Genomic DNA, 23,919 nt, shown 5'->3' with positions numbered 1-23,919 from the left:
AGCAACGAGCCCAAGTTTCACCCATGTCTCTGAGCTGCCTTGGTGATGAGTTCAGTACGGTGTCCTGTTAGAAAAAGTAAACACACACATAAATAGCTTTCCTTTATGCCAACAAGAACCATTTTGAAAATATAATTTTAAAAATCCTATTCCATTCTTAATGGCGTCAAATATTAAACCTAGTAAGTTCAAACTAAAAACTGTTCTCTCTAATTAATGTTTAACTTTGAGATCATTCCAAGTAATAACCCAAAAAAGATTTCTTAAAACTTGACAAATGTTTTTGAATTTCATTCTCCAAAATAAATAGCCAAGAAGATAATGTGGGGTGAATTTTACCTTTAGATGATAAAATGTATTAAAGTGACTATGATTTAAGCAGTGTGAGGGTAGAGCCAGAATTTACAAAGAGATAAATGGAAAAGAAGAAATACCCACCAAAATAAATGTATTCACAGATAAGTATTTAATATGATAAGTATGCATTTCAAATTCCAGGGGAGATTATATTTTCTAATAAATAACACTGGCATTACAATCTATAAGCTATTTTTTAAAAAGAAAGAAGAAAACAAAATGAAGATGAATCAATGAACCATACTCTGGTTTTTAGGAGAAGAGTCACCCTGTGGGTGAACTTGAAAGCTGCTACCACCTCGTTCATTCAGAGAGGAGGTCACTTTATGATGACTCTGGGTTCTGTACCCGAGGGCACTGGGCCCCCGCCCCAGCTAGCACTGCACTCAGTCTGCCGGGCGAATGCTGGCTAAGCCAGTGGGCTAAGCAGGAGGGTGTGTCACTGGAGCACCTGCTTCCTCATCTGTGAAACTTGAACAGTAACGGTGCCCACCTCGTGGGTTATCATGAATATTAAATACAATCGTGTTGCCGGTTCCTGATAAACAGTAAACTCTCACAAAATGCTACCAAGACCCCCAGCTTTCCTGCTTTTGCATCCACAGAGTTCGTTCTCAGAAGTTTCACGAGATGCATGTGGGCCCCCTAGATGTTGGATTCAGCACAATAGCGGTGGTTCACCCAGGGGGCTTGTGCAGGCCGGGAGGGGGGCGAGGGGGTGGGTGCGGACATGACAGGGACTCAGCTCCAGGCCCTGGGACGGCGCCAGATGAGCTGGCTTTCCCTGGAGATGAAATTCACTCTTCAATTACAGCACTGTCCCCCAGACTTCAACCCAAACACGGAGTGCAGCCAAGCCTTCCATTTTAAGACCATAATTGGCAAGTTTGGTCCTGAAACCCCATCATAACTCTTCTCTAAAATTGTAGTGTACTCACCCTCTAAAAATACGCAGCTCAGTTTGGTCATGTTGCAAAAATGCCATTTGTATTGACCATGAAAATAGCACATGTGGCGGGTGCTTAAGAAAATGAAAGCCCAGTGTCTCTCACCACCAAGCCAGGTCCTGAGTTTGTAAAGATACAGTGCCTGGTTCCGAGGATGGAGCCCACCGTGCCAGGACAGAGGGTGGGATTTACCTTCCTCTTGCCGAGCTTGAATGAAATCTGCTTACGTTATTTGGCAACTTCTCTGAATGAATTTTTTCTATTTTTAATTAAAAAAAATAGTGGTATATTATGGACTCCATGTTTGTGTCTCCCCCACAAATGTATATGTTGAAGCTCCCAGTGGGATGGTACTAGGAGGTGGTGCCTTTGGGAGGTGATTAGCTCATAAATGTGGAGCCTCAGTGACGGGATTAGTGCCCTTCCAAGAAGAGACACCGGAGGGTGCTTGCACACTCTCTTTGCTCTGTGCCCTGTGAAGGCAGAAAGTAGTCATCTGGAAAACAGAAGAGGGGCCTCACCAAGAACCCAACCATGCTGACTTCCTGAGTTCAAACTTCCAGCCTCCAGCACTGTGAGAAATGCGTGTTAGTTATTTAAGCCTCCAGTCTGTGATGTTCTGTTAGAGCAGCCCGAGGCAGCCAAGACATGGCAGTAGGTGGTTTTGTTGCTTTATTTACCCTTATAATTTTAGTGACCCCCCTACCAGTGTGCTGGATGTCAAAAATAGGTTTAAAGTAAAAATTATAAGCTTCTCTATATAGTCAAGGGCATGGTGCTCTCAAAGGCAAAGACCCTTTCATACCAGGGATGATGCTCCCTAAAGGTTGCTTGGCTACATTGGAAACTCAGCAGGGATGGAAAGAGCTTTGACTTAGAGCCAGGAGGGCTGATTCTGTGCTGGCCTGGTCACTTTCCAGCTCCTTGTTCTTGACAAAGTCATATAACCTCTCCTAATTTCTGACTCCTCATTTGTGGAAGAGACATTAGAGCCCCTGCCCAATCCCTCATTTGGGTGCTGTGGGAAGCAAATGTGATGATGAAGTGAACACACTTTGTAAACTGTAAAGTGCTATACCTATGCTTGCCACTGTGTTCCTCTAGCATAAGGTTAGTGCTCACAAGTATTTATTAAAAGGGTACATTACTGGCTAGGCGTGGTGGCTCACGCCTGTAATCCTAGCATTCTGGGAGGCCGAGGTGGGAGGATCCCTCGAGGTCAGGAGTTCTAGACCAGCCTGAGCAAGAGTGAGACCATGTCTCTGCAAAAATAGAAAGAAATTAGCTGGACAACTGAAAATATGTAGAAAAAATTAGCCAGGCATGGTGGCACATGCCTGTAGTCCCAGCTACTCAGGAGGCTGAGGCAGAAGGATTGCTTGAATCCAGGAGTTTGAGGTTGCTGTGAGCTAGGCTGATGCCACGGCACTCTAGCCTGGGCAACAGAGCAAGACTCTGTCCTCCCCCCACCAAAAAAAAGGGTACACTACTGTGGTCTTCTGGAAAAAAAGGAAAGAGAAAAGCACGAAAGAAAGAGGGAGAGAGACATTGTCTCCATTAATTGTCAATGATGCCCCCACTAAACATCTCTCTAGGGTGATCTAGAGTCAGTGCTTCTGAATGGTGATACAAGCCTATGTTGAGAGAAAACATCTGGTCTCTTTAATGTTATCTGTGGACAGCGTAAGAGACACTGACCACTGTTCAGGATTAGCTCTGTCCTTAAAGGGACACCCAGCCTGGCTCTAGACGTGGCCTTTGCACCAAATGGGACGAGCTCCAACAGACCTCTGCCCCTTGGCCCAAGCTGTCCTTCTGGCGCACACCTGCGTCTCCCTCCCTTGTGTGGAGACAGCCATGCCCTGTGCACAGGACTGGGAGGCAGGCTGGAGAGCAAGCAATGGGAGGGCATAGGCTCCCTAGATACAATGAGCCAGTTCCAGTCTTGTTCCACTACTTAGGAACAGTGCAATCTCGGGCAAGTCATTTTAATCTCTGTGTCTCATTTTCTTCATATTTAAAAGAGGATGTCTTAGCTGGGGTTTTCTAGGAAACAGACTCGGACATGGAGATTTGCATGCAGGCAGTTTGGTGCAGACTGATCTTGGGATCAGCACCTGGAAGGAAGTGGGGGCAGAGGAAGAAGAACTTTGATGCAAATTAAGCAATGGCCCCACAGATCCCCTGAAGCTGGGCTGTCCCTTCAGAGTTGTCCCATCTTGAGGTCAGGGGGCCAAGTCTTTGTCTACCCACATGGGTTTTTGGATGCAAGCTGTCACTGGGAAGGGGAGGCAGCTCTGTTTGGCCAAGGGAAATTCCTGGAGAGGGGCTCAGCTGGTAGCCACCAGCTGTCAACTTCCCAATAGTTGGGGAAATGAGAGCCTTGGTCTTGCAGGGGGGCCTGGGCAACACACCACAGCATCCACTACAGACAGGGAACAGCGGGCTTGGGAGGATCAAATGGTACAGTGTCAGTGAAGACCTAAGCACAGTACCCCATGATAAACCTGACAAGTCTGTTTTTGACATTATTACCTAGTATTATTCTAACTATTACTTTGTAACAACTGCATCATGACATTTTTCTTATCTTCTTGAATTCTCTGTCATTCTGCTGTGAACTGCTTCACAGAAATAGCCATGCTCTTCGTTTGTTTTGTTTTTAATTTTTGTATTCCTAGGCTTGAGCACAGAGCTTGGCTCATAATTAGTAAATAATCATATAATGGAAAGACAGATAAAGGTGCAGGATTGTACAACAATGAGACCACAAGGAGTATGCCCCGGAGGTTGCCTTTGGGGACATTAGGAGTGTTCTGAGTTCTTCATCATGCACCGGGTAACAACTTTGTGTAACTGTCCCCTCCTTTCTGTCCTAGTCTCTCTGGACTCCTGGCAGGCCCTGGCCCTCTCTTCAGTTGTTATTGATCCATCCATCAGGAACTTCGATGTTGTCCACGTCAGCACTGCTGCCACCAGCAACATTTCTGCTGCCCGAGACCTCTGCTTGTGGGGTAAGAAGGATTTCCACCCCCCAGATAGGGTGGGAAAGGGCCTCACACAAGTGCCACTTAAGACTCTGATCTCAGAGAAACACACAAGACCTGAGATAATCTGGGGTGCTCAGCAGGAAGGGATTAACCTGGAGGGGTCGACCTGGGTGGGGTCTCCTCATGTCCCTGCAGGGCAGCCCGTAGTTGAGGTCTCCAAGGGGATAAGCCAGCCAGCAAAGGAGGCCATAAAACCAGGTCAGGGGCAGGTCAGAAGGATTTAGCAAGCTTAGTCTGAGGCAGGAGAGATGCATGAGAGCTCCGACGGCTGTCTTCAGGTGACAGGTGGGCCATCGTGGGGAGGAGGAAGTACCCTTGTTCTGGCCAGGCTCATGGGGCAAAGGTAAGACCTATGAGTAAAACTACAATTTCAAGAGACATTTTTCAATGCAATTTCAAGAACTTTCAAATAGGCAAATCTGTTCATAGGTGCGTAATTCCTCTAGAGAGTTTCCAGTCATTGGTGGCATTTAAACAAGAGTTAGGTGACCACTTGATAGGAATGTTCTACAGAGACTTTTTAGCTTCTGAAAGAGGCTCAGATCAGTTAAAATTTACACCCCTCCAAGATTCTGAACCCCTCTGGAATGTCATGAATTCCATGAGTCTCTTCCTCTACGAGTTTGGATAATAATATGCACAAAGCTATGTTTATCTTACAGATTGGGCCACCATGTGCAGATGTGCAAGTTGTGCACTGCACAACTCTGGGTGGTACCATTCACAGAGATTGAGCTATGCAAAGGGCCTTTACGCTGTGCACAACCTGCCCAATCAAATGTAACAGCACTATTTTCAGAGCTATTATTAGTACTGAATGCTGTTGAAATAGTTTAAATTATCCAGTGCAGAACCTGGCATGCATGGGAAAGGGTGTGGTTCCTGGCAGAACATGGTGGGTATGATGCTGGACGGGGAGGCTTTGGAGGAGGCCAGAGGGAGACAAGGCTGGAGAGGAAGGCAGGGCCTGGAGTACGGAGAGCCTTGTCTGGTATGACTTAACCTTTAAGCCTGTGGGGATCCATGGAGGTATGTTAGGAAGGGAAATTACAAGGGAACACTTATGAATTAAATAAACAAGAAACCTGAATCTTGCGTGAAAATACATTGATGGGAGGTTTGGGTTGCCCACTGCCACCATTTTAATTCCCATCATCTGGCACAGTGCCTAGAATTTGTAGTAGGTACTCAAATAAATGAGTGATTCCATGATGAATGGATGGATGGATGGAAGGATGCATGGATGGATAGATGGATTGATGGATGCATGATTAGGTGGAAGGGTGGTTGATGATGCATGGATGAAAGAACGGATAAATAGATGATTGTATGTATGGTTGCAAGAGAGAGGTAACATCTCTGAGGCCCAAGCCTCACTCTTCTTCTTCTTCTCTACAGAATGCTCCCAACACGAAGCTTGCCTCATCACCACTCTGCAGACCCGACCGGGGGCTGTAAGGTGTGTGTTCTATGCTGATACCCAAAGCTGCACACACAGCCTGCAGGGCCAGTACTGCCAAGTTCTGCTCCATGAAGAGGCTGCCTACATCTACCGGAAGCCAAGTAAGCCAAGACCTGAGCCTCTGCAGCCACTCCTGGGAAACGGGACATGGCTGGGAGGGACTGTTCAAACATGTGGTGACTGGGTAGGCTGTGGCTTGGTTGGCCAACGTTATCCTGGGCTAGCTGGCACTCACCTGGAGTGGACTGAAGGAAGGTAGAAAAAACTCCTACTTCTGTATATCACTTTTCTTCATTTATTCCTTTGAGTTCTAGAAGCCATCTTGGCCTTTGAGTTTCTTAGTAAAACAATTAAGTAGCTTTTTATTACCACTTTGTAGTTTAGAAAGTTCTTTCACAGGACTTATCTCATTTGGTCCTCATACTAGTCTTGTGAGGTGGCAGGATAAGGCTTTATCCCCATCTCAGAGATTGGGAGACTCCAGCCCAGAGAAGTTAAGTTACTTATCTGGTTTCACACAGCTCGTGATGATAAAGCAGGAACTTGGAGCCAGATCTCCTATCTCGAGATGCAGTCCTCTCCACAAAACCACACTGCCTGCCTGCCACATCATAAGCACATTGGAGAGGGAAGCTATTCCTGGCTGAGTTTAGTGTAAAAACATGTGGCAAACATTGTGTTAGGTGCTGAGGCTCCGGGGATGAGTCAGGCAAGGGGGTGTAGCGTATTACATCGCTAAGTAAAACTGCTAGGAGCTGCAGACTGGGAAACAGGAACTGGGAATCTGGGGGAAGCACCTCGCCGCTAGACATGCTTATTGGATGGAATTAATAACTGTTAAGGTGTTGGCTGCACCTGCTATCTTGTCTACTAGAGTAGATGTTGCAAATTTTCTCTGTAAAGGGCCAGATGATAAGTATTTGTGGCTGTACAGCTGTATGTTTCTGTTACAACCACTCAACTGCCATTGCAGCATGAAAGCAGCAATAAACAATATGTCAACCAATAGAGATGACTGTGTTCCAATAAAACTTTATTTACAAAACTAGGTAGCAGCTGGATTTGGCTCTATCCCATCCTAGAGCATTGACAGTCCTTCAGTCCTCTCTTGATGCCAGAGATATCCTCCTCTTCTGTCCCCTCCTCGACTTTAGCCTTCAAACCATGAGAGTGTCTCCCAGACGTGGAAATGCTTTGATTCCTATATGCTGAGATCTTAGCCCCTCAATCTCAAGTTTTATCTTCTATCTAGCTGGACACTTAACATTATTTAGTCAACCTAGATAGATTATAGTAGTATATGTCACCAACAGTATAGCTGATCTATGTGATAGTTCTGCTGAGACATGTCTTAACATTGAGTTTTGGGTTCTGTAAAACAAATCAGACTGCTCCTCTATTAATTCAGTGTGACTAAAATTCAATGTGAAATGCTCACTTCCAAAAGAAGGTGCATGTACACATGCATCTACAAAGATGTCAGCTTTCACTCAGGCATTATGTGTTTGCAACTAATGTTCATAGCCACAGATAATTTCTTTAACCCAGGTAGTCACATGGCCTAAATATATTCTGGAAAGAATCTACCGTTTCTGCAAAAGAATTCAAAAGAGAGAACTTCACATCTAACATTTTTTCCATGTTTGATTTCATTTGGTTTGGGAATCGTTGGGCAGCCTCTGAAGGGAGGATTGAATGCCACTGTCCCTGGGAAAGCAGGCTTGCATTCCCTCGAAATTCTTTAGCCTCTGTGTTTGTTCTGGCTTTGCTTCTGCCTTTGGGAGGTGCCACGTTTGTGAAATGTGGCCGTTTTTTGCATAGCAGAAGAAGGTTTTGCCACTGCAGCCGCCATGGTCCTAAGTGCTTGCCTGACACCCTTTGATTTACGATTGTGACAGGAAACCTTGTGAGAAGGAACTGTGTGGGTGAGATCAGTCATGATTTGTGATGGAGGGAGGCTAGATTAAAAAACAGCAACTGTTTCTTTCCATCCTGAGTTTCCATTTTGAGTGCTAACTCAGATTCCAACGTTTCTGCAACAGAGGTGGTTTCATTTGCTCTTTCTCTTTCTCCCTGCCCGCCCCCCATTCTTTCCTGTCTTCCTTCTACTCATTCATTCATGTGTTGAACTCCTAGCATTTGCCAGGCACTGGGCTTGGAGCATTGTAGGTATTGTTATTTATTACTGACATTGCTGTGTTGTAGGAGCTGCTGTTGTTCCTATGCCACAGATGGGACAATTGAGGATCAGAAAGATTACAAAGTTTTTCCAATAAGTAGCTTTTCCATAACATAAAACACAGGTCAACTTGTCTTCCCAGACATCTTCTCAGACCATCTATTGGTTCCACTGCACCATGCTGCCCCGCAGTGACCTGGAAGTCATGAGCAGACATTATACCTGGGTTTCTCAACCTCAGAACCCAGTGACATCTGGGGCCAGAGAATTTCTTTGTTGTATATTGGTGGGGGTTGGTGGGGTGGGACTGTCCTGTTTATTGTAGGATGTTTAGCAACATCCCTGGCCTCTCCCACCAGATGCCAGTAGCATCTCACCCCCACCCTTGTGACAACCAAAAATGTCTCCAGACATGGTCATATAACTCCTGGGGACACAGTAACTTCAAATTGAGAAACACTACATTATACCAAGCTCTTGAGGAATGGGTGGATTTCTGCCTGTCTGCCTATCTGCCTGCATGCTTCCTTTCTCCATAGTCCTGTTCAGTCACTATTGTAGCTTATATATAATTTATATATATATATGTGTGTGTGTGTGTGTGTGTATAGAGAGAGAAACAGAGAGACAGAGACAGAGAAAGCAGAAAGGCTTTGTCTTTCAATCGGCCAAGTGTGCAGTTGAGCAGACCAAACCTACCTTTTAGAAACCCTAAGAGACTTCTCGCACAAGAAGTGTCTCTTCAAGAGTGTTTATTGCTTCCTTTGTGAAAGGCTTTAAGTCTTTCGGGGAATCAGACAGGCCTGTCTCAAGTCCCTGAAAATGGCACTTGGCATTGAGCTCAGGCCCAACAAAATTTATTGAATCAATCAATAATTGAGTCAATTATTTAATTCAATGAATGAATGAAAATGACCTGAAGGAAACCAGACCAGGCTACAGAGAAGGGATGAAGGTTGAGTGGGGAGGGCAGGCCGCTCAGTCTTGGCCTTCAGCAAGTAGGAGGGAGGGACTCACAGGCAGGGGCACCTGAGACGCAGAGAGGGGCAAAGCTCCGAGGTGGGTTAAGAAAGGTGTGGCTTTAAATCCCACATCACCTTGTAGTCCTGGCAGGCGCTAAGCCCCCACCCCTAAATCTATTTCCTTACCAGTGAACTACAAATATGGGTTCGCAATCCCTTGGCTGCAATTCTGAAATCCAAAAGTTCTAAAAGTTAATTTCTTTTTCTAATTTTGCAGCAAACTCATTTGGTGACAGATCTGACCCAAAATGCCTAAAGAAATGATATGCTTTACTCATCCCTCTTAGTATGAATAATGCATACATTTCACCACATAAACGAAGGCTGATTGCTGTTTGGTGAAGGAGCTTGGCCCCCGACCACCCTGGGAGGGTTGAATGTTGTCCACCATGTGCCACTGTGCTCTTTCGAAAGGCCCAGGGTGCTGGGGGAGAGGCTGTGGGCCTGGGTGAGTGGCCCCTTGCAGGCCAGCTGGGAAGACCCACGTGTGGAAGGGATCTGTGCTACACTTTGCACATATCTGGTGCCTAATAAACATCAACTGTCTTTGCTATTATTTCTTTTTGTTCTCATTGAAAACTTGACTAGACTTAAGTTATGGAGGTCTCAATGAGTTACTGACATTTTCGAGGCACAAAAAGCAGTGATTTTTCCCCCTTTTGCTTAAAGCATGTTTAGAATGCCAGAGGAGAGGGCACTGACTTCTGCCCCCCACCCGCACCCCCTCCCCTCCCCACAGGCACCCCTCTGCTCAGCTATGAGGCATCTGCACCTTCCGTGCCTATTGCCACCCATGGCCGGCTGCTGGGCAGATCCCAGGCCATCCAGGTGGGCACTTCATGGAAGCAAGTGGACCAGTTCCTTGGAGTTCCATATGCCACCCCACCCCTGGCAGACAGCCGCTTCCGGGCACCGGAGCCCTGGAACTGGACAGGCTCCTGGGACGCCAGCAAGCCAAGGTATGAGATGAATGGAGTATGTTTAGTGAATGCCCAGAGAAGCTCTTTCCCATCCTAAGCCATCCAAGTGAGTCTCGGTAGCAGAGCAGTGCATTCTGGTATGAGCAACATATGAGGGTGAGGGATGTATTAGTTAACGTAGCGTTAAGTGCTGTAATAGATACACTCCGAAATATCTGTAGCTTAACCTGTTCCCTTCATGTGAAGTACATCTCGTGATGCAGGGGCCTGTGTGCTCTGCTCCAATGCAAGGATCCATGGACCCAGCCCAGGGGAGGCTCTGAGTTCTTCCGAGGTCCCCTGGGTGTTGCTCCGGGAAGGAGAGGCTGTGGAGTAATCAGCAGGAGGTTCCCATGCCCGAGCCTGGAGGTGGGGTACACACACCACTTTCCCAGGATTGCAGTGGCCAGGCTCAGCCTCCTGGCCACCTCTGACTTTAATGAAGCTGGGAAACACAGCACTGAAGGAAAAGTCAGTGAACTAATGAAAACCATTTTGATGATTTCTTCCCCCCCCCAATATTATAAGTTTTTTTTTTTAAAACACCCATATCTCATCTTCTTCCCTCATCAAAATTTTCAATTTTCCTTTCCATGCATGCACCACTTTAAATAGCAGATGTATTGAAGGACACTTTTGTGATTTTTTTCTAATTGAAGCATGCTCAGAGTACCTGTGGGAAGAGCACCCATTACTACTGCCCCTCTCCTCCCCACCCACTCCTCCCTCCCAGCTGGCATCTCCTGGCTCTGCCTCAGGCAGCTGCACCCTCCATGCACATTACCACCCACAGCTGATGCTAAGTGGGTCCACAGGCCCATGGCCAGGCAGAGTGGTGAGCTAGGAGGCTCTTGAAGTACTCCAGGACAAGGATAGTGAGGGTTCAACCAGGACAGTGGCAGTAGGAAGGCAGAAAGGCATGCCTGTCTGTTCTACCACTGGGAAACAAAAAGAACAAATACACATGAATTAGAATACCTTATCACATTAGGATGTACCCATCTGTCAGATGAGGTGATCCAGAGACATAGGTCTTGAGTGGAGAGTGATTGCAGAGTGTAGGTCACTGCGGCTCAGGGGTTAGGTGATATTCAAGTCACCTGTTGGGTGGCTGACCACCATGCTGCTGTTAGGCATGGTCTCGGCTGTGGTCTCAGCTCTTACCGTAGGACATGCTCAAACCAGCACCCTGGGACTCTGTACTGATGTAGGATGCAGGTCAGACATCCCTTCCAGAGAAAGGTCTACACACTGGAGCAAGGAAGAGCAATAGTCCCCAGAGACTTCCATTGTCCTCTGCTCTATCCTGGGCTGTTGGGTCAGCACCCTTCTCTCTGGGCTGGTGCATTGTCCCTGGGAAACATTCCTCCACAGGCCAGTGGCCAGAGAATGAGGGGCACCCTGTTGTTCCTTCCATGGACTGGCCAATCCCATTTCTGGAAGCTGCCTAATTTCCACAGAGCTGGTGGGACATCAAGCCTTCGGAGTGGGGTGGTGGGCTCTGGCCATAGGCAACAGGTCTGGAGGGGAGATGGGGCATGTGCCCTTACCTGTTTCTCCTGGAAGTCACACAGTCTGTATCTGCAGGGCCAGCTGCTGGCAGCCAGGCATCCTGACACCCATGTCTCCAGAAGTCAGTGAAGACTGCTTGTATCTCAACGTGTTTGTCCCTCAGAACCTGGTGAGTCCCAAAGCACTTGCTGTGTCTGCCTTGAGAACTCTCCCCTTGGAAATTGACTGTCCCCCAGTGCCAGCACTGTCCGATCACCTCCCCAGTGGCCCACGGAGCCTGTGCCCCTTCAGTGCTGCCTGCAGCTGGCTCTGAGTTTCGTGGAGGCTGGATGGCAGGGAGTGAGCGGAGGGGTCTCCCGCTTCATACGTGGCCCCATCTGCTCCTGCCCACGTCCTCACCCACTGCACCAAGGGGGTGGATGGCGCACGTCAGTCATTCTAAGGGCCTGTGACAGGCGTGGCACTGTTCTGGGAGGGGCACAGCTGTGAACCAGAGCCCTCGTGAGGCTTATATGTTAGGGAGAGGGGCAGGAATAAATAGATAGGCAAATAAATATTGACTAATTACAGGATTAATAAGCACTGTGAAGAAAAATAAGCAGGGCAAGGAGATACCAAGTGACAGGAGGTGTCAGCAGGGGATCCTGAGGTGACACTAGCACAGGGGCATGGAGGAAGGAGGGTGTTGAGCCATGCAGCTACATGGGGGTTGGGATGAAGGCCACAGCCCTGGAGGCCTATGGGCTGTGGAGGGAGGAGCCCAATTCAAATGAGTCTGCCAGTGTGGAAATGGGGTGCTTTCCTTGGAAAGACCCTTCCAGAAGCATTTCTCTGGAACTTTCCTTATGGACTCTTGTCTGAGGCAGAAGAGGGGTGAGGTTTTGGACTGTGACCTTAAATCCAGTTATGCCTGTTTGAAGGCTTATATCTTGCCTGAGTAGTTGCCACAATCCTGGTGCTGAGTGTTTGGGTCTCCTGTTTAGGGGCAAGGGTCAGAGCTCCCCATGACAGAAAGAGGAAATGGCGAGCTTGTCCTCCAAAGACCACCAGGGCGGCTACATAGTAGAAAGGAGAGCATCATTTGCAGTACCAGTTTGTAAACTGGAAAGAGCTAGTCTCTGGTGTGTACTGAAGGTGCTTTCTCCTTGAAGAGGGAAAGAGCAGGTGGGGTTTGTTATACCTCATAGGGTCCATAGTACATAATAGAGTCATACATATTCAGCAGGTTTGGGGGGAAAGCTATACATATTTATGAGGGGACTCAAGCTCATGCACAATGGGTAAACATGTATATAACATACATCCTGTGTTCAGTTCGGGATGGGGATTAAGCACTAAAATGGGGTAGATTTGGGCTCTTTACATGGAAAGATGAGCTATAGGACACACAAACAGTTTGTGCACAGCCTCTATAATTTGGGCGAAACTGGCTCAGGGTCTGCAGGCCGGTTCTTTGTCTAATCAGGGCTGTAGTGGTCTGGGCTGTAAACCAGAGATGGAAGGGGGCTGATCATTTTCCTCATAGCTCCTACTGTTAGAGGGTCTAGAAAGAATGTGGTTTTCCTTGTAGCCATAGGAATTTAGAAAGCTGCCATGTCAGCTGAGCCTTGACCCCTCAACCCGTAAGTAACTTTTGCTTCCTTAACATTAGGGTCCGTGGTCTGTCTTAGTGGATAAAGGGGCATCTATTTTGATCTTTCAGATCACAAGTTTTAGGAAACATGAGTTTCTGAGGATGCGGACCTAGTCAGTGTAGAGGGGTCCAATCCCATGGCAAGTGTGACAAGCCCACCTCTTTCTTCCTGGTCCCCAGGCTACTGGCAGTGAGAGCAACTGCACTTCGGAGGTTTGGCCCCAGGTCTGCAGTGAGCTGCCATCCCTGCCACTTTCTTCCTCTGCAATGTGGGCTCAGCATCTCCACCTTCTGTGAGCCTCAGTGTCTTTATCTATAAAATGGGGCTTGATGGTTTGCCCAGGCTGCCGTAGCAAAGTACCACAGGCTGGGTGGCTTAAACGTAGGAATTTATTTTCTCACAATTCTAGAGATAGGAGTTCAAGGTTAAGGTGTCAGCAGGGCTGGTTCACTCCGAGGCCTCTCTCCTTAACTTGTAGATGGCCATCTTCTCCTCCCTGTGTCTTCACATGGTCTTTCCTCTGCACCTGCTGTGCCTTGGTCTCCCCGACTTATAAGGACACCAGTCCTATTGGACTAGGGTCCACACTTATGACCTTACTTTACCCTCATTACCTCATTAGGCCTTATCTCCAAATACAGTCACATTCTGCAGTCCTGGGGGCTAGGACTTCAACGTATGTATGGGGGGGATACAGCTCAGCTCATTGCACAGGGCTAAGTGTGCCCACAGGGCAGAGTCAACAGGGGGAGCCGGCATAGACCCAGAATCTGGCTCCTAGCGTGGGAACGGCCTCACCAAGCTCTTGCAGGTGAAACAGGCATCAGTTCCTCTAGCCATGTTTCTCCCACCCTGCAGGCCCCCAACGCCTCAGTGCTGGTGTTCTTCCACAACACCATGGAGGGGGAAGGGAGCGCAGGATGGCCAGCTGTCGACGGCTCTGTCCTCGCTGCTGTTGGTGACCTCATCGTGGTCACTGCTGGCTACCGAGTGGGTGCCTTCGGCTTCCTGAGTTCCGGTGAGTTACTGACCCCTGAGCCAAGGCTCAGCCCCTTCTTCCTAAAGCCCCAACCCCTCACTGACCCTGCCCCTCCTCCAGCACAGCTAGGCACACAGTGGAGATTCCAGCATATTCTGAGACCTTCCATCAATGCCGACACCTGTAGATGAGAACAATAGCTGCCACTTATTGAGAACTTACTGAGTATATGAAGCTGTTCCAAGTACAGCTATGGGTGTTAGCGTGTGTGTGTGTGTGTGTGTGTGTGTGTGTGCGTGCACGTGTACATGCATGTGTGTGTATGTGTGTGTGTTGAAGAGGAAATTGAGGCCCAAGGAAGGTAGAAACTGGCTCAAGGTTATATAGTTAGGAAATAGCAGAGCCAGGATTCACCAGGGCTGAACTTGCTCTAAGAGTGGGTTTTTGCCCTCCTGCCCACGGGGAAGCCATCTGCCTTGGAGTGAGGGCCATATAAATAGTGATTTCCACCTCCTTTAATTCTGGCCTCACTTGTGAATATTGTCCTGTCCCATACCCAGGCACAGCCCTGTTTATCACCCCGGCTGTGCCTCTATCCTCCCCACCGACCACCAGGACAGAACTGAGCCCTGGACCAACCCCAGCATCCTCCACCCATGTCTTCTCCTCCATCTCCAGACACCACCAGGGGTAGCGGAGGTGTCAGGCCTCAGTGGCAGAGAGTGGACGCACTGGCCTTGGAATCTGAAGAGCCAAGGGCCAGCTCTGCCACTTGTTGGCTGTGGGACCTCAGACAAAACCCTTTCTTTCTCTGAGTATCAGTTTTCTCCTCCAGAAAATGGGGAATAATTTTACCCAGCTTCTGTAGTTACTGTGTGTTCAGGTGGGGGAATACCTGGGAAGGGCTTTAGGGACTGCAGTGTGTTGTACATGCCCTCAAGGATGGGGACTGAACTTCATCTCTATTTAAAAAAGGTCTCGTTGAAGACCTGGAATGTTTTACATCCTAAGTAGGCGCGGGAAGGTGGGAGTGATCTACAACAGACTAGGATGTCTGGAGGGGAGCAGGTTTCCCGAGGAGCTGAGTGACCACATGGCATGAGGCCTTGGTGCCACAGTGAAGGTTCTAGGCCTGGACCACAAACAAGAAGATATCAGGCTTAGGAAACAGGCAAGAAGTTAGGGCAATGTGCAACCAGATGCCAGTGTGGGAGTCGGGGATGATGAACACATTCCAGATTTTCCTTTAGAGATAGCGAGGTCAGCTGGGAATCCAAGAGTGGATACAGCTTCCCCCTTCCTGGCCTCTGTTCTATGTCTTGGAGACTCTGGGTCCCTCATTGGACCTTTCCAAATCCCAGTTTTCTCACCAGTAAAACAGGGAAATTATTCCCACCCTCTTTCACATGTATGTGGTGTTGAGACACCAATATGCTGACTGGGGTTTTGTGGAAGCTTTTTGGAGAGTATAGATAATTATTCACATGTGAGTTTATTTTCTTTTTTAAAGAGAGAAAACTCTTTGCCTGGATTTTCTTTGCTCTTTTTGAACATAACACTGACCATGATTTGTTAAGTCAGGAGCCCCTGTCTCTGCAGAGGTGGTGACATTCAGGAGGGGTCCTGCTGGAGGCCCCTGGAGCTTTCCCAGGCATGACTGACTTTTTGGCTTAGAGCATTTCTAGACAGAAGAGAGCGACTTTCCATATGTCGTCTGTCGCTGAGGGGGTGGAGGATTCTGATTTCACGGAGTGTAATCTCGTTGTGAATTCATGTGTTTCTGGAGAGGCAAACTCATTTTGGCTGCTGGCAGGGGCAGCCTGTGGGGAGGTGACGGAAGCTTCCAGAACACTCAGCTCCACTCATTCCTGATTGGCACCAATGCTGCCTATTCATTTTGCTCAAAGGAAAACTATCAGCAAGAGAGAAGGAAGACTGCACTGACGGAACGCCTCTCCTTACCAGATCCTTCTCCTGGATGCCCCGCTTGGCTCTCACAGAGCTGCAAGGCCGGCAGTGTGGCCATTTCACAGATGACACAGCGAAGCTCAGTGGGACTTTATCACCCACGGTCACACGTGGCAGCCTGGGTGCTAAACTCCTATGGTTGAACAGTAGCAAGAAATATGTGTTGCAGCTTGCTCCCTCAGGTGTCTAGAAATGCCCTTTGATGCCTTGTTCCTCAGCTGTACAAAGCAGGATCGGTCTTTATTTAGCCACAGGCCATTTTCTTTGCTTTGTTTAGGAGCCTTGTAGCACGTCCTGCATTCCCAAAGAGCTTTTGGGTCTTTTGCATTGCACTTCCCTGCAGTTCACCCTGAGAGGGGAGCAAAGATGTTAGTGTCCTCATCAACTGGTCAGGAAACTGAGTCACAGAGACAGGACACTGGGCAGAGGACAGCAGAGCCATGATAGGGACACAGGCCTCCTAGCTGCAGAAGAGCCGGTTCCTGCCCATCTCCTGCACACTTGGTGACCAGGCTCTGCAGAGCAGCACTGGAAGCAGGTGCCCACCTCCCCGAGAAGAAAGGAGCAGGCCCCTGGCCTCCATTAATCCCCCCAGTAAACCTGCGGCACAGATACATCATCCATCCCTTTTTCCATTTAAAAAAAATGATCAGTAGATTTTGCTGTTTAAAGCTAGTTTAAGTTTACAGAAAAATTGAGCTGAAAGTACAGAGAGTTCCCAAACACTCCCTCTCCCCTGCCCTTGGTTTCCCCTGCTGTTGTTAACACCATGTCCTGGGTAGGTACATTTGTTATACTTGATGAACCAGGAGGGATATTTTATTATTCACTGACGTCCACAGTTTACATTAGGGCTGGTGTTCTAGGTTGTGCATTCTCTGGGTCTTGCTGAATGCATGACGTCCTGCGCCCACTGTCGCGGTACCCTACAGCAGAGTTTTATTAACTTACAGCTTCCTCATGCTCCTCCTATTCATCGCTTCCTTTTTCCATTTTAAACAGTTGCAAACTGCAGTTCAGAACATAGGTACGGAAAGAGCTGGTCGTGCTGAGTGCCAGCCTTGGCCTGGGGTCCTGGAGGTAGTGCAGCTTCACATCTGAGCAGGACGGGAGCTGAGAGCTGCTGTCGCCCCGTGGGGCTCTGGGCAGTTCCTCCCTTCTACCTCCCATCGCAGGCTGCCCATGCATCAGTGGAAGATGCCTCCACATGTGGAGCAGCTTCCATGAGCTGGGGCAGGTGAAAGACAAGCACCAGGACCCTGCCTGGTACCTAGCAGAGCTCACACATGTCAATCCTTCTTTCTTCCCCCAGACAGGGGCTCTTTCAGGGCAGGGCTGTGTTTCGCCATTTCTCAGCCCAGTATCTGGCCAGACTTGGGCACAAAACTGCCTCTTAATGGCAGTTTCAGCTGCCTTGTCATTTACTGTGTCAGGCAGAGTAGCTGCTGTGTGTGTCATCTCATCTCATAATGTGCTGCAGCATCTGCTGCTGTGTCCCAGTGAGAAGACAGTCCCCTAGAGCCCTGTGCTCCAGAGGCTATTTTCAAAAGAGACGGGAGAAAGATAAAACAGAAGCTCGTGCCGCCCTGAGGCCGACTAGACAAACCCACTCTCTGGTGAGGAAAGGCAAGCCCAGCCCAGTATTTAGAGGGAGCCTCTGCTCCTGTTGAAATGAGCTGTTGGAATAAACAGTGAGGCGTCCCTGGTGTGCCGGGGGAGCCATTTCCCTAAGCCTGGGTCTCGCAGGCAGGATAGACCCCAGGGGCATCTGGCACTCAGTGATCGTCCTCTGTCTGGCAAAGCAATGCAATGAGGGGAGCTGGGGGGCAAGCCAGACGAGGGTGGGCAAGGTGCTTGCTCACGGGCCCTCCACAGGGCGTGGGGGTGGAGGAAGTGTGCTTTGGCCAGGAGCCAGACAGAAGGCCTGGCTGCCAAGGGTGACCACTCAGTGCATGACCTCATCGTCCCTGGGACACTCAGAGGCTTGTAGATAGAGTCTGCTGTCCTTCCTAAGCAGAAAGGCAGGCATGGAGTGCGGCCCCAGTGGGCACCCGTCACAGGGGCTATTCCTGCTGCTGAAGACAGGACAGGCCCTGCTAAGAGCATCAGTGAGATAATGTTAGGACCTGAACCTGTTCTATTTTAATAAAAAGTTAATCTTCTATAGCACTTTATGCCAGGCTCTGATCTGTGCCCTTTTGCAAATATTAGCTAATTTATTCATCACAACAACCTAAAGAGGTAGGTGCTATTATCATCCCCATTTTACAGATAGGGAAAACCAAAGCACACAAACATAAATAACTTGTCCAGGGCCCCACATGGCTAGTCAGCGGTGGAGCCGGGACTGCAGCCAGCTGGTTTGGCTCCATAGCCGCTATGCCATGCTGCCTCTCATCCATGTGCATTGGCAAGACCTGGTTGAGGACCTACCATGAGCCCAGAACTGCACTAAGGGGCTTCTGCCAATGGAGCTGTTGAATGTGTGCTGGCTGGTCCTGATCCAAGGGGTAGGAACCTGGAGGTGGCAGGATAGATCAGGGTGGACAGGGTGGATGGGATAAGTGTTATCACAAGTCCAGAGCTTCCATTCACATCATCTCCCCACCAAGCTGTGGCCCCTGGGCAGCCCAGAGCAGCCCTCTCCTGTCCTGCCTGCCAGGGCCAAGCCTTCATGCACGTTAATCTGCAGTGCAGTGTGTGCTTGTGGCAAGACTGAGCGAGGTGGGACCTGAGCGGGCCCTGAGCATGAGAACTGGGGCTGAGCCACACAGACTGCAGCAGTGTGGGCCTGGGCATGGCGGGCAGCCTCTGGGCAGCAGTGGGGACCCAGACTGCTCAGACAGGCTGACGGCACATCTTAGTGGGTCTGAACAGCCAGGAAGATGTTCAAACTTGATACAGTAGGAATGAGGGAGTTACAAAGGCTCTTTGGGCAGAGATAGTTCCAGAAATAGAGCACTTACATTTTTTAATGTGCATCATTGATTTTTCAACAAATGTTTGTTGAATTGGATTGAGTGTTGGTTGTGAATTAGGATTTGAGTCCCAACTTGATCTCAAATTTACTTTTTGCATCTAAACAAACTCTCTCATCCTTAAGTTTTAATTTCTTCACCAGTAAAGGGTTGAACTAGACTTCTCAGACTATAATTGCTTGTTAACTGCCTTCTGAGTGAGTGTCTGAGGCTGTGTGCCCACGGGGCAGCACCTAGCACGGTGCTGGCCCCAGCTGGAGCCCAACTTGCACTGGTTTGATGAGGGGCCCTGGGGCACACCCTCACCTCTGACCTCCTGAGAGTGTGACCCCAGAGGTCAGTACTGGCCCTGCTCATGCAGTGGGAAGCTAAGGTGATACATGGGAAGTGAGAGTCAGGAACGCCCCCCCTTCCCCATCGTCACTGGAAATGCAGGCCACGGACATCACCTCTCAGATTTGCAGGATTTGGTCCTACTTGGTTGGCACCCTGCTTTCCTGGGCTCCCTGACAAACAAACACATTCATCCTAACAAATGGAACATACGTGCAATCCAGAAAAGTTCACAGCGGGGACCATGTCCTACCAATGGCTTCACCAATCCCCAGAACATGAAACACATTTGAAGATATTCTGAATGTCTCCCCAGCTGGAAGAATAATTTGTATTGTTATGCGCCTGGGCTGGTGTTCTCTTCAGCTTTGTGAATGCTAGACTGCAGAATCAGGATGCAAGATTTTTTCTATTTTTCCCTCTGTTTTTCCTATTTGAGAATATGGGGTCTTGTCAGTAGTTTCTCGTTGGATACTGAATCCTGTTAATCACAACTCTGGCGCCTTGTGGGGAAATGTGAGGGGCTGGAGCTCTGGGCGTGGTCTGAGCTGCTGATGGACGTTCACTTGACAGTCATCAGCATGTAGGTGTCATGGAAGCTGTGAAATCTGTTTCTTAGAGCAAAGTCAGAAAAGAAGGGTGGGAACCTCAGTCCAGATGAGAATGTGGTTTAGTGATTCAAGGTTTTTAAAGGAGGACAAGTTAGCGAAATAGCTTGCCAAGGAACATCCACTGAATTCACAGGACAATCAGAAGGGTGTGGGCATGGAGTGTCCCGGAAAGCTAAGGAGAAGAGCATGTTTTTTCTACACTTCTTTGTGTCTGAATCATTTCATTAAAAAAAAAATAGTGCTGGGTTTTCAATGAATATTTATTGACTTCCATGAAAAAGGAAAGAAATCAGTTCAGTTGCATGATATTAAAGGCACAGAAGATGAGGCAGGGGGAGGAATGGGATCCAGAGCCCCAGCCTGGCCTGGCCACTGTCCAGGACGGCCACATGCCATGGGGTCCAAGCTGTGGGGCATTGCTTCTAATCTGAGCAACTGCCCCCATCTAATGATGTGGAAGCCACGGCCCAGGGAGGTAAAGGGATATGTCTAAGGTCTCCTAGCTGGCAAAGGCTAATGCTAGAATTCAAGCCTAAGTGTGTCTGATTTTGAAGCCCATGTTCTTTCCATTGTCCCTCACTATATTTGGAACCCTTAGTCCTGACCTATAGGACAAGAGCCCAGGTCCCCTGGAGGAGCCACATGCCTGCCATAGATAGCACCATGCGTGTTAAATCCGAGGTTGCAAAATCACAAGGGGTAATGGCTGTTCTCTTTTCTGAAGGGTTGGGAGAGGTGAGTGGCAACTGGGGGCTGCTGGACCAGGTGGCGGCTCTGACCTGGGTGCAGAACCACATTGGAGCGTTCGGCGGGAACCCTCGACGTGTGTGCCTGGCAGCAGATCGTGGCGGGGCTGACGTGGCCAGCATCCACCTTCTCACAACCAGGGCCACCAACGCCAGACTCTTCCGGAGGGCTGTGCTGATGGTGAGTCTCCAGCTCTCTCTCCAGTCTTACTGCAGATGCTGGTGGGGAGGTGGTTCTCCCCAGATGGCTTCAGTTGCTTGGGTTTTCCTCGTCCTTTGTCCTGAGTATGGATCCTGCTTATCCTTCCATGTGCATGTGATTGTAGGATGCAGGGCTCCCTGAATACTTTCCACTCGTGCCAAATTCTAGGTGGTGAAGTGTTTCGTTTCCCGGGAGTACCTCATTAGTGTTCAGTGGTGTGAACCACCCATTACCTCCCTTGTCAATGAATGGTAGTTAAGAAGAGAAGTCAGTACTCATGATTCTACTGGATGGTCTGAAGTGATTATGGTGATGATGATGATGATACAATGATGTTGATGATGACAATAATTAGGGTGATATAATGATGTTGATGATGATGATGATGGAAGGAATAACCTGGTTGGCCACAGCATAAGCCCTGATGTCTGTTGTTCTGCTATTAATCAGTTTGTAATGTTTTTGTGCATCCAATTAGTGCCAGGTGTGCTGTGCTAGGTGCTGGAAATGCCATGATAAATAATACATGTCCCAGTTCTTAGGAAGCTTGTAGTTACTGAGGGTGGGAGACCAAGACTTAAAGCAGATATTTAAAAGAGGATCTTTAGGTGGCCCAAAGGGAAGACCCCAACCAAGCACAGGGGACAGAGCGAGTATGGAGGGACACATCCCTGGAGAGGGACTGTCTGAGCTAAGTGCTGAAGGTTGTGTAGGCGTTTAACTACAGGCAGAGTCCTGGCAGCAGGGAGAGCTTGGAGGACAGGGCCCTGGTGGGCAGCAGCGTGGAGGCAGACAGGGGCCAGACCACCCTGAACAGCTTGAGTTTTATCCTGAGTCCATGAGGAGCCTTCAAAGGGGTTTGTCTGTTGGTTTGTTTGTTTGTTTCATTTTATGATTGTAACTATTTTAAAATGTCCAGTTCAATAGCATTAAGTACATTCCCAATGTTGTGTGACCATCACCACTACCCACCACCAGAACAGAAACTCTGTATTCATGAAACACTAACTCCCCACTCCCTATCTCCTCGGCCCTTGGTGACCTCTATTCTACTTTCTGTCTTAGGAATTTGCCTGTTCCAGTTACCCCACACTAGCAGAATCATACAAGATTTGTCCTTTTGTGTCTGGCTTATTTCACTTAGAATAAAATCTCCAAGATTCATCCATGTTGTGCCATGTATCAGGATTTCTTTCCTTTTTAAGGCTGAATAGTATTCCATTGTGCAGATAGACCATGTTTTATTTATCCAGTCATCTGTTGACAGACATTGGGTTCTTCCCTTTCCTAGTGTGAGCAGTGCTGCTACGAACACTGCTTTGCTGTCAAAATGTTTTTAAGCAGGTGGGAAACTTGCTTAGAGCAGCCCTTCAGGAAGACTTCTATTAGGAAGGGATTGAGGATGGAGTTAAGAGGGGCAACACTGGAGAGAGAGAAAGCAATTAGGAGACTATGAGGTCCCCCATGGAGAACCACTGAGACCTGCACCATGGACTGGAGCCCTCGTCATTAACCTGCTAGCAATTCTAAGACCATATAACTGCACCCCAGCCTTGCCCAGCCTTTCTGGGATCCAAACCCTTGATCACAAGACAGAAGAAGTACCACTGCATAGGGCTTTAGGAAAAAATGATGCTAGATGGCGTTGTCACCATTCCCAACAGAAAGCAGTGACACCTGTCACTTCATCTCTCTCCGTCAGCCACAGGAGCCCTTATAGTTCCTTGGAGTCCATGCTCTGTTCTGCCTCCTGCAGGTAGTGTCCTTTGTGTGGAGCACTTTTCTCCCAGCCCCCTCTTTGTCTGCCCTTCTTGTCCTTTAAGAAAGCCTTCCTGGCTTTTCAGCCTAGAACAGGGCCTCCTGTCTATGGCTTGTGCTGCTTGTACTTCTTCACAGCATTTTCTACTATTTCCATCAGTAAGTAATCGCTCTTAGGGCCAAGGCTGCCCCCTTACAAGGCTGTGAGCTCCAGCAGAGCAGTGTATTTGCCTGGCTCTCCACAGGGCCCCGGGCACCCACACAGCATGGCCTGCAGTGAGTGGATGCTCCATAATTAACATGGCGGCAATGAGCAGATGGCTGGGGGAGTGTTCAGATGTTGTTCTTGGGGACCCGGGACTCACAGCTGGCTTCAGTTCCCTCCCTCCCACCTCTTCCTCATGTTTCTTGCCCTCTGATTCCAATTTTCTTCACTCTGTCTCTCTGAAGTTGGTCCATCTCAGTGGCAGGAGATTTGAGCACAAATATCTTTCAATTCCTGGTGTTGAAAATAGATTATCCTGGCCGGGCGCGGTGGCTCACGCCTGTAATCCTAGCTCTGGGAGGCCGAGGCGGGTGGATCGCTCGAGGTCAGGAGTTCGAGACCAGCCTGAGCAAGAGTGAGACCCCGTCTCTACTAAAAATAGAAAGAAATTATCTGGCCAACTAAAAATATATATACAAAAAATTAGCCGGGCATGGTGGCTCATGCCTGTAGTCCCAGCTACTCGGGAGGCTGAGGCAGTAGGATCGCTTAAGCCCAGGAGTCTGAGGTTGCTGTGAGCCAGGCTGATGCCACGGCACTCACTCTAGCCCGGGCAACAGAGCGAGACTCTGTCTCAAAAAAAAAAAAAAAAAAAAAAAAAAAAAAGAAAATAGATTATCCTGCTTTGGGTTGATCCTAGAGGGATTTCTCCAGGGCTTTCTCAGAAATAAGACACTCACTAGGACCCAGAAGATGCTTCAAGTACCTTCTAATAGGCCTAGAAGACAGATTTTTCTTTTTGAAGGTTTAGGTGTTTGGGGAATTTCAAAAACTAATCTGTTTTAACAAATGGCAGCGTATTTAAAAATAAACCCTCCCGTCTGTTTTAGTCATTTGGAAGCAGATTTTACAACTGCTCCCAGCAGTCTTTGGGATGCATGTGAAATTATTTGGAATCAAGAGAACTAAAATACTTCAATATATTAGCAGTTCTTAAATGTGTTCTTTACCAACAGA

General features: G+C 48.4%; 1 protein-coding gene across 1 annotated transcript in view; it reads left to right on the top strand.

Annotated features, from left to right (window-relative positions):
* TG (thyroglobulin) overlaps positions 1-23,919 on the top strand; it is a 244,685-nt gene that overhangs the window by 122,228 nt on the left and 98,538 nt on the right. The window contains exons 36-41 of the mRNA XM_045561428.1: positions 4,184-4,318; positions 5,753-5,917; positions 9,757-9,976; positions 11,564-11,657; positions 13,981-14,140; positions 20,716-20,918. Coding sequence (XP_045417384.1) covers positions 4,184-4,318; positions 5,753-5,917; positions 9,757-9,976; positions 11,564-11,657; positions 13,981-14,140; positions 20,716-20,918 — 977 coding nt within the window. The remainder of the gene's footprint in view (positions 1-4,183; positions 4,319-5,752; positions 5,918-9,756; positions 9,977-11,563; positions 11,658-13,980; positions 14,141-20,715; positions 20,919-23,919) is intronic.

This window comes from Lemur catta, chromosome 9 (genome assembly GCF_020740605.2).
Source record: "Lemur catta isolate mLemCat1 chromosome 9, mLemCat1.pri, whole genome shotgun sequence".
NCBI lineage: Eukaryota > Metazoa > Chordata > Mammalia > Primates > Lemuridae > Lemur > Lemur catta.
This window is presented reverse-complemented; position numbering and strand designations above follow the sequence as displayed.